Genomic DNA, 11826 nt, shown 5'->3' with positions numbered 1-11826 from the left:
GGAGGCAGAATCAGTTTCCTACCCTTTTACCTTCTATAAGAGTATTCCTTGATTTGTGGTCCCTTCTTTCCATTGTCAAAAGCACGCCACTCCAATATCTGCTACCATCAGCCTACTACTGTTCTGACTCTATCTTCTCCTGGTCCCTGTTATAAAGATCTTATAAGGCCCACTTTGATAATCTCTTAATCTTAAGATTCTTAACTCACTCACTTTTTCCATATAAGGTGACATTCACAGGTTCTAGTGATTAGAATTTGAATGTTTCTGGGGGTGATTATTCATCCTACCACAGTGAGATACTAAATTATACTTAGTAAAATTATACATATTACACTAAATTATACATTTTTTTCTCTCTTCTTCTGGATCTTGTTTTCTAAACATAAGTCGTAAGGGACTTTAAAGCACGTAAAAGAAGATTCACAGATTAAGACAATATGTGTTGGACATACACAAGGATGGGAGTGTCCATATAAAAAATAGGAAGAAAAAAAGCCTGGTTTTTTTTTCTACTCTCACATACCACAACACAACACTTCTGACATCAGATTCTCTAGCAAAGTGGGTGTCCTCTAATTCAATTCAATTCTGACAGTATCTTCCTGGAGGCAGCATCAGATCCCAAGTTTAAGAGCTCAGTGTCACGGGACTGCACCCACTTCAGACCCAAATTGTAAGCTCCAGGTTGTTATCTTTGCTTCTGACTAATTGGCTATAAATTAAGGTTTCTATGATCCCTTTCCCAGTTTGATTAATTTACTAGAGCAGCTCACAGAACTCAGGAAAACACTTGTGTTTACACATGAAGAGTCAGATAAAGAGATGGATAGGACAAGACATGTGGGAAGAAGCATGAAGCTTCCGTGCCCTCTCTGGGTACCACCTTTCAGGAACCTTCATTTGTTCAGCTATCCAGAAGTTCCCGAAACCCAGTCCTTTTCGGTTTTTGTGGAGGCCTCATTACATGGCTATACTGATTAGGTCATTGGCCATTGCTGATCACCTCGACCTTTGGCCCCTCTCCCCTCTCTGAAAGTTGGGAGATGGGGCTGAAAGTCCCAACTCTATAATCATGCCTTGGTCTTTCTGGTGACAAGCCTGCATTCTGAAGCTATTTAGAGGTCAGCCACCAGTCATCTCATTAACATACAAAAGACATTCTTATCACTGTGGAGATTTCAAAGGTTTTAGAGATGAAGACTAACTATTTGCAATATTATGCCACGTATGGTGGGAGACCCTCACTCAAGAATAGAGAACCCCTGAGCTTGTAAAGGAGGTAAGAAAAAGATCTGTGTTCTCTGGCAGTGTCAACAGGGAAGCAAGATCCATGACGTGAATGAGATTAAATAGGAAAACATTCTCTCATCCAAACCTGGTGTATTAGTCTGTTCTCACGCTGCTAATAATGACATACCTGAGGCTTGGCAATTTAAAAAGGAAAGAGGTTCAACTGCCTCACAGTTCCATATGGCTGGGGAGGCCTCACAATCATGGCAGAAGGTGAATGAGGAGCAAAGTCTCATCTTACATGGCAGCAGGCAAGAGAACGTGTGCAGGGGAACTCCCACTTAAAAAACTATCGTATCTTGTGGGACTTACTCACTACCATGAGAGCGGCATGGGAAAGACCCACCACCATGATTCAATTATCTCACACCAGGACACATGGGAATTATAGAAACTACAATACAAGATGAGATTTGGGTGAGGACACAGCCAAACCATATCACCTGACATAGAAGCAACAGAGACCTGAAGAGGTTTTGCAAATAGAGGAATAGATGATTGAATAATTATACTAATGAACATCCCCCGGTGCCTTGGCACTGGAAAATAACCAAGGCGTCAAGATAGGAAGGACACCGGGAATGATGACAATTGAATTTTTTACCAGATGGATAGCATGGAGTCTCAGTGTCAAAAATTAAGTTGCAGAAAAATTTAAAAATATATAGTTTTGCATGCCTTAGGTTGAGGACTAAAGTTTAATCCTAACTGCTTAGCTTACTCTCTCTCTCGTGCTTGCCATATAAGTTTTAACACTGTTTCAAAAATATAAAGAGAAGTATTATAATTTTGGTGTATAAACTTCTGAAATAAAAATATAAACATACTTTAAAAAAACCCTTACCTTCTACCCATTATTACTCTTTATTGGTCATATTAGGTTATATATTAGATTCATAGATTCACATTTATTCTTATAATGATATATTTATTAGAGTTCCATCTCCCTAGACTTTAAGTATGCTAATTCCATAATTTTCTGTTAATAATATCTGTCAAAAGGATTACACGGATTTTTTCAAAGTTGTTTGTTACTCAAGGGAAAAAAATGTTTATCTCTGTGTTCTTATTTTGACATTGCTTATTAAAATTTAGAATCTGTATACAACTTCCTTCTCCTCTGAGAGCAACTGAATTATGCAAAATAATTTCAAGAAACATAGCCAAGAGACCTTCCTACTGAGAATTGTAACTTTAATTTTCAGATAGTTTCAAATGAATTGCTCCATTTGGTTTCCAGAACAATAATATATAGTATGGCAGACATTTTCACCTAAATTTGACTAAATAAATTATTCCAGAAAGTTGAGTGGGCTATTTTGAGGATTAGAAGTAGAAATTCCATCTACTCAATAAATATTAACCACTATTGCTATTTTTTATACATATGAGAAATGAGGCTCCAAGTGATTATGGCTTGTTCCATTTCTTCTGTCTCAGAGTCCAAAGTTTTATCCTCAATGCCCAACAGAGATTCCCTGTTAATTTTTCCCTTCAAAGAATGAGAAGTGATTTAGTAATAGCAAAACAATAGGAAAAAATCTCACAGATTGTATTCCATCTGCAGGATCTCAGCGTAGACGCAACATTTACTTCTGGACAAAAGTGCTCTGCCAAGTCCAATCCCCTCAACCTCCCATACTACCTGTGTTTATCTTTGGAGGAAAAATAAAAGAAATCCCTAGAAAGGTCTTACTCCTTTTCTCTTGAAGGTGAGAGAAAAACACCTTTTGAAACTACTCTTGCTGTCAAAGTTCATTTCTTGATTTGTGAAGTCTGGTCTTGCAAAAGTACTAAATCAAAGTAAAATGAATTTACATTTGTAAACTTTGTTTCTACTTAATGGGATTAGAAAGACTACTCACATTAAACAAACAAAAACATCAGTTCAGCATCAAGACAGAACAGTAAGTTAACCATATACAAACCTTGAGACTCAATGTGAATTTAGGCTTACAAAGTCTACGTTAAGATGGTTCGAAGAATCAAGATAATTCCAGTGTGTTTGATTTTTTACATCTTCTTTACCTGAGCCGTGTCACGATTGAAGAGAGAAAAGCCACAAGAGAGTGATATACAACGTGCAATGAGGTTGGTTGGAGAGTAGTTAAAAGACAGATCTTCTAAACCTAAACTTCTCCAGATGTGAAGAGTTAAGTGTGATGATTTAAACTCACACAAAAGCAGCAACACTTCTGCTAAAAGTCCTCTCAATATGCAGAGAAGAAATGCACAACACTTTTACTTAAAAAGAAAAGTATCTTAAGTTTTCCCAAATAAATTAGCTTTGAATTCTTCTGGCAGTAGGTGAATTTGGGAATTATTATGACCCATAGTCTGCTTACAGTTTTGAAAATTTCACAATCTTTTATTTTTATCTGTTTACATTCTTATCTTCTCCAAAAGAGGACTCAGTACTGTCTTAACTTTCTGACTTTCTATAGACATCAGATTTCTCCATGTGGAAATCAAGTAAGGTATACAAAATGAAAACTGCAAACAGCATGATTATTTCTTAATTTGTTTTGTCATTGGGGTTTTGCCACATAGAATCCCAATAACTAATTAAATTTGTCAATACAAGTGACAGTCTTATTTTAATTGAAAGAGAAAAAGATAATGTTAGGACTTGTGCAGCCACAGGGCAGATGATATAAGTAGAGCTGATAAAATAGGAAGAAAGTTAGTAAATGGGCCCAAAGCCTTATTCAAAAAGTTCAACTAAGATAACAAAAGTCAGGCAGATGTTGTAAAGTCAGCAAGGTGATTAGGCAACTGAATTTGAGGACCAAGATTAAATAAGTGGCCAAAACAGGTAGAAACCCAAACCAATGCTTTTAGCAACAGAAAGATATATGGACATAAAGCTTTGAGGGATCAGAAAAAAAGGTTAGTTGAGGCTGACCTCTGTGATCTTCATAAATGCTTCCTTTTCAAGAAATGTCTATGAAATATCAAAAGGAAGTTTAGGTGTGTTTGCTGTATTAGCAAGTATCTTAAATCATATACATCCAGATCAAGTGGCAAAGTTAATCTATTGAGGCTGCTGTTAACAAGCACAGTCTTGAAATCCTCTTGTTAAAATTGCTTTAAATATTGCATCATCTCACTTATATATATAAGTCTAAAAATATAACAAAACAGTTGAATATGAGGAAATAGTAGACCTGTGGTTACCAGGGTGAAGGGAAAGGGGAGAGGTAAGTCAAAGGGTAGAGTTGCAGTTATATAGTATGAGTAAATCTAGAAAGCTAATGTAGAGAATAGGATATAGCCAACAATATTATGTTGTATAAATGGAAATTTCCTAAGACAATACAGATTTTAGGTGCTCTGACTCCAAACAAAAAAAAATTCTATGTGAAGTTATGAATATGTTAATTTGTTTGACCGTAGGTATCATTTTAGGATTTATGTATATCAAAACATTATTGTAGACGTTAATATGGCAATAAAAAGAGACAAAATAAAATAATAAATATCTAGAAAAAGATTGTTTTCACAGGCCACCTTTAAACCACACAGTGAGATCAATGATATTATTCACGGAGAAGACAATCTAAATTTATGCTTATGCTTGTCCACTCTGTTTCCAAAATCTCACCCCTACATTGATCATTACTTCAAATAAAAGTAAAATAATTAATTAGTTACTACTTTGTATGGCAATCAGAAATTTTAAATTAAAAATGTGGGACTGCTGCCTCGTTCACATTCTTAAAATACCAACAATGGCCTAGGGATAGTGGTACAGAGAGTCCTTTGCCTCAAATTTCACATTCTCAGTGGGTGTTAGAAAGCTGTGAATAGTTGCAAAACGTATATGGTACCTTGCCTAATTGAGGTGACTTGAGTAACTCTAGTCAATGCTTACTTAAAAAATATTCTTTTCGCTATATACTTAACTTGCATATCCCAGATTCCATTGCTTGGGCTGCCAATGACCCTAAGCTCTATATATTTGCAAACAGATGCTTATCTTCCACATCTAAAACCAAAAAACATGCTGAAGTATGTAACTTTTAGCCCAATATCCATTAACAAATAGCCAACAACACGCTGCTGATCAGAGATAGGGGCTCCAGTACCTAGTTTTGCCTAATTTTGTAGCACTTGGAATAAATGAAGTGCTTTCTAATCTTTAAATATTCAATGTTCTCAGTTCTTTCTCATTACTCTCTTTCTATAACATTTAATTTGTGTGACTCATACCTTTTAGAATGTTGTGCATCATCACTAGACAACTCCAAACACACACACACACACACACACACACACACACACACACTCTTTATGACATTGTTTTCTGTAATCTCCAAACACATACACAAAAAGAGGTAGTCATGGTAGTAATAATCATGGATTAAGGGACAAGAAGATCAATTTCAAAATATAGCTTCCCTAGGGTAGAAAGATATTCACCTAGTTTTCTGATTGATGCGGATTTATTTTTGGACCAGGAAAATAGCAAGAAAGAGAAAATATTCCCTACTTCTAATTAAGTAAAGTAAGGTTGAAATACCTATCACAATTTTCAACCCAATCCTTTTGCTTTCTAGTTTATGAAAATTTCTCATAGATACTTGCAATACTTTAATTGTCAGTTCTGGTTTACAGTGTTCTGACTTTTGTGATCTTCCTGTGCCTTCACAGATATGTTTGTGAAGAGTTGAGCCCAGCTGGATCATGGGCTGCAAACCACATGCCATTTTACACCAGAAACCTCTGTTTTCTCTCTGGACCTGCTTAAAATTACTCTCATCTTCTGATTTCCTGGATTTCTGGCACTTTAGCTCAATTTCTACATCGCTTGTAACCCACTTGGTTTGGTGAACATCTCCTTCCAAGCTTTCTGGACTTGGTTACTCACACTCTGGGATCTTCTCACTTCTCTGGTTTTGGTGATATCTATCCCATCCCCTAACCTGCTACCATTCCCCTTTTGTACTGAAACAACTACCAGATGGGGTCTGTCACCCAGAACTACAGCCAAGTGAAGAGTGGCAATAATTATTTTGTAATACCAAAGCCCATGTGGAATCCTTGAATCAGGTGAGCTTGTCTTTCTAGGGTATGAGTATTGTATCATTATTTTTTATTTATTACTGTTTTTGTGTAGTTTTTGACCTTTTGCCATTAAAGACAATTTTTCCATGATGTGCAGTAAATAGAAAATAAGTTATTTAGGCAGGAGCCTTGGGTTGCCAAATAATGTTTAGAAAAAAATACAAGATAATTACATGAGATGATAACATGAAGAGCTAAAGCAAGACTGTGAAGTATAATGTCACTAAAGATTATTGAGTTAAGATCTGAAACTTTTATGTTTACTGTGCTATTATAAACATAAACTAATGAAGCTAAACTGATTCAGAGGTTAAATATTATCCAAGTCATGCTTAATATTAATCCCCATCTTTTAAAAATATTTTTGAAGTCAGAGATGGGAAGAAACAAAAACTTTGACATGTTTAGTGTTCTTGCCCAAGCCTTTAAGAAGTTTACAAGTGGGCAAATGTTTATAATTTTGAAATCACTAGAAATGACTTCATAATGGGTCTTAAAATGTACCAGGTAAATATTATTCCAAGAGGCCAATTATCTAGTTATTAAAATGAAGCGTAGTAAGTTAGCTGCCATTATTGGCAGCTGCAAGAATAACAGACATGATTTGGAGACCTTAAATAATTCCTCATATATTCAGTAGAAGTAATAAGATCAACAGTGAGATGCCATCTCACATCAGTCAGAATGACTATTATTAATAAAAGTCAAAAAATAACAATCACAAAGTTGCAGAGAAAATGGAACACTTATGCACTGTTGGTGGCAGTGTAAATGAGTTCAACCATTTTGGAAAGCAGTGTGGCACTTCCTCAAAGAGCTAAAAACAAAACTACCCTCCACCCAGCAATCCTATTACTGAGTATATACTAGAGGAAAATAAATCATTTTACCATAAAGACACATGTACACTTAGGTTCACTGCAGCACTGTTCACAATAGCAAGAACATGGACTGAACCTAAATGCTCATCAAAGACAGGTTAGATAAAGAAAATGTGGTATATATACCCCATAGAATACTATGCAGCCATAAAAAAGAATGATATCATTTTGAGAGAACATGGACGGAGCTAAAGGCTATTATCCTTAGAAAACTAATACAAGAACAGAAAACCAAATACTGCATGTTCTCACTTATAAGCGGGACCTAAATGATGAGAACTCATGAATGCAAAGAAGGGGACAACACACAAAGGTCTAGTTAGGGTGAAAGGTGAGAGGAGGGAAAGGAGCAAAGAAAAATAACTGCTGGGTACTAGGTTAATACCTGGGTGATAAAATAATCTGTATAACAAACCCCCGTGACATGAGTTTTTCTATGTAAGCAAAACTTCATGTGTACCCCTGAACATACAATGAAAGTTAAATAAAAGAACTAAGAAGGTCAGCTTCATGAACAATGATATAGGTATCTTTAAGATGAATATTCTAGTAATGTGTTTTTTACCATGTTTATTTCCTGTCTCTCTAACTCTTTAAACTTTTATTGTCCTACAGTTTAAACATCTGCATTGTTTATATATTCTGTATAAATATCTTTGTTCACCTAATTTCAAAATCCTTTTTAAATTAAAAAGACTTGAGATAAACAAATAGCATATTTTAAAGTAGTTTAATTTGTTTTTTAATGACATATACGTTTTCTCTTTGTGAAGGGATTGATGTTTTTATTTCTTTTTTCTTTAAACAACTCCTTCATGTTCTTTGTAATATGAGATCAGTATGCTTAAAGATATTGCCTTTGAATCTAAAGTCCTAATTTGGTAGAAAAGATTTTCCCTTTATATTTCTAGTACTCAATTTTTAAAAATTGATTTTGTATGCTACTGGGCAGCACATTTAATTCAACTTATACTACAAATTAACAAAAATGATGGTTTTTTTTTTTTTTTAAATAACAATGTTTTTTTCTTTATCCCTATAGTCTATATGTCAGAATATACATTGCCCACATTGCCCAAGAGTAGAAAGACATAAGAGAAAAGACATTTAAAAATGTCAAGGAAGTTAATAGAAGGTTTGTGCGTTTTTTTCCTTTTAGAATTTTAAATCCTTAATAGTTTTAAAACCATTTGGAATGTTCCTGTGTTTAAATTCGAGCAATGCAAATAGTAACTAAGGTTTGTTTAGTTAGTGAAATATCATCCAATGTGCATTTACTGTACTGTTTGGCTTTTGTTATTATACTTTGAATCCTAAGTCCTAAGAAACAATTTCGCAAATGACTCGAAATAAGTAAATACATATATATTTACTTAAAATCTGTTAATGATGATGGATCATTGAAATCAACTGTCTAAAAAAGGTGTACATATTAATAATTCTGAAGACTGTGACCTAAACATGAGTACTTTTTGAAAGAGATCAAATTTCAAGTAAAATAATATTTTTTAGTAACCTCTGAACTGTTGATAAATTCTTCAACCAAGGGAAAGTTGCTTCCTGTCATCAAACTTTGAGGTAATCATGATGGTCATAACTGGAAGCCAAGCTACGAAAAACAGTTAAAAGTATCTATTATGAACTGAATGTTGATGTCCCCCCAATCAGCAATGTGATGGTATTTGGAGGTGGAAGCTTCAGAAAGTAATTAATGCCCGTGTACGAAGAGGCCAGAGAGCTTCATTGCCGCCTTTCTGCCATGTGAGGAGCCAAGAAGTCAGCTGTCTTCAACCTACAAGAGGACCCTCACTAGAACCTAACCATACTGGCACCCTTATCTTGGCTTTCCAACCTCCAAAACTGTGAGAAATATATATTTGTGGTTTAGTTAATGGTCTGTGGTAATTTGTTATAGCAGTTCAAACCAAGACAGTGCCTCATTTACTAAATATCATTTATAGTATTATACAGGCTACTTTCAGAAACACATATTCAAATAAAAGATAATATACAGAAACACATAACGCTATCACTATTTCTTAGTATGTAAATATTAAGAAATAGTTTGTTATTAAACTATTTCATCCAAGAAATGCAGACTCATGTTGTTTCTAATTTTTTTGTATATATAATTGACAAAATGAAGAAATCCAATGCCATCCTAGATTTTAGCTGCCCAGAGAATGAAAAAAATTCTTTGAAAACCCATGGGTGATATGGATCTAATTTAAGGTTAAATATATATATATATATATATAAACAGAATATACCTTTTAAAAACTGGTAAAATGCCATTGGTTCTAATTATAATGGTTACTTTCATTTACATTCAAAAACAAGGCATTTGTGTTGTATCTCTAACCATCACAACTTTTGTGTGACAGAAAGAAATTATCACCAAAATACAGCTCCTTAAGTAAGTGTCTGATTTCACACTTCCAGAAAATGTGCTCTTTCTGGTCAAGCCAGCAAGAATTGGGAAAGATTAAGAAAGTGTTTCAAAGATGTTTATTAAAAAGTAGTTATAAAAATGTGAAGTAGATGTAGCATCAAGCATGCCAAATAAAGTAAAACTGTCATCAAGAAGCTTCAACAGCTCTGAAAAGAGTTCTTCAAAATATGTTATGTTTTTCTAGATGATAACAAAATTTATCAGTTCCAAATGTCCACATTAGTCTTTCATAAAGACACGAATGAGTCACAGGAAAAAAATTAAAAATAAAAAATACCCTATCTCAGGGAATTATGCTGACAACCTGATGTGTTTTCTTCCACACATTTATGTCTACTCAGAAATATTTACAAACATATACGCATATATGTATTTTAACTTTTTCTCTTGCTGCACTTGAATTTTTCTCATAACAAAACAATAACTCTTCAATTTGCTTTTTTAGGTGGACTCTGTGCCCCTGACAACCATTCAGTTCAACTTGATGATTAACACATTTGTTTTAATAGCTACATAATATTCTGTAAGTATGATTTATTCAGTTGTGTGTGTGTGAGAGAGAGAAAGAGAAAGAGAAAGAGAGACAAAGGAAGATATTCAAGGATTCTGTCCACTACAACATTTTGCCACAGTTAACAATGCAGAAATAAAAATACTTGAGGGCTGGGTGCAGTGGTGCATGCCTATCATCCCAGCACTTTGAGAGGCTGAGGCAGGTGGATCACCTGACGTCAGGAGTTTGAGACCAGCCTGACCAACATGGAGAAACCCCGTGTCTACTAAAATTACAAAAAATTAGCCGGGCATGGTGGTGCATGCTTGTAATCCCAGCTACTCAGGTGGCTAAGACAGGAGAATTGCTTGAATCTAGGAGGTGGAGGCTGCAGTGAGTGGCAATGGCGCCATTGCACTCCAGCCTGGGCAACAAGAGCAAAACTCTGTCTCAAAAAAAAAAAAAAAAACCAAACTTGAACACATATTTTTATGATTTTATTTTTATGGAATGGATTGTCAAAAGTGTGTTTGTAAGGTTAAAGAATAGATGTGTTGTTACTTTCTTTTTTTTTTTTTTTATGAAACAAAGTATTTTATTCAAGTTCCCAAAACAAACTTGAGGAGTTATGCTGGGTTTGAATTGAAGAAAAAAGGCCAAGTTAAAATAGGAAAACAAATAGTTTTCATTTGGTGGGAGTTGAAATCAAGTTATACATGTGTATACATTCTAATCCATCACCTGTCCCATGTGGCATTTTCCAAGGTTTTAAGAGTCTACCAGGCCAAACCCTTTGCCACTTTCACTGTTTTTGCTTTACTTTTCCCCTTTCTTCTCTCTCGCTTTGCCTTCAGCTTTTTTCTTTGCCTTTGGTTCATCCATATTGGGTACTGCCCATTCTGGTCTAGAAGAGTCTTTTTGTTTCTCTTAATATCAGTCTCCATTTTCATGTCATCTTTTTCATCTTTTACCTCACATTGCATTTTCTCTTGGCAATGTTTGGGTTTGTGTACCACCACAGTTACTATCTCTTGAACATCTTTCATTAAAACATCACCGTCTAGTTTGAGAATACTTTTAAGCCTGCTGAGCTCCTTTGGGGCATTCTTTTTTCTCTTTTCAGCGCGCATTTTTCTTTTCCACTTGCTCCGTAAGCTTTTAGCCATGTTTTACCTGAGAAACAAACGCACACGCCACAGGATCTCGTCGACCGGAAGTTTCGATGTGTTGTTACTTTCAATAAATATCAAGTGAGTGTTGTTACTTTCAATAAATATCAAGTGATTATCTCATACTACCGAAATTATAATTTCTTCTTGAACCATTTAGTTAACATCCTTCTATCAGTGAGGCTAAGAAATATTTTATGCTTACTGACTTTTTGACATATTTCTTTCATGAATGATTGCCATTTTCTGTTGTCTAATTTCCTGTTAAGCTCTATGATTAGCTTATTAGGCTTTGTGGTTTATATGCATCAGAAAGAGTAAAACTCAATTTTGTGTGAAACAAATACTTACCCTGGTGTAGTATATTTCATTTGAATTTGTTTCTAGAGATATTTACCATAGAAAAGTTAATTTTTATTACTAAAGTATGCTTTTTATTTCCTTTGTGGCTTCTAAGTACCCTTTTTTGCT

At 34.7% G+C, this 11826-nt stretch overlaps 1 protein-coding gene across 1 annotated transcript; it reads right to left on the bottom strand.

Moving 5' to 3' along the window:
- Positions 1-10765: 10765 nt before the first annotated feature.
- LOC108307739 (protein LLP homolog) lies at positions 10766-11400 on the bottom strand. The gene has a single exon (XM_037740194.1). It carries the CDS (start codon positions 11350-11352, stop codon positions 10963-10965), a length of 390 nt encoding a protein of 129 aa, XP_037596122.1. The 5' UTR covers positions 11353-11400; the 3' UTR covers positions 10766-10962.
- Positions 11401-11826: the final 426 nt, after the last annotated feature.

The sequence above is a fragment of the Cebus imitator genome, unplaced genomic scaffold (genome assembly GCF_001604975.1).
Source record: "Cebus imitator isolate Cc_AM_T3 unplaced genomic scaffold, Cebus_imitator-1.0 Scaffold80, whole genome shotgun sequence".
Taxonomy (NCBI): Eukaryota; Metazoa; Chordata; class Mammalia; order Primates; family Cebidae; genus Cebus; species Cebus imitator.
This window is presented reverse-complemented; position numbering and strand designations above follow the sequence as displayed.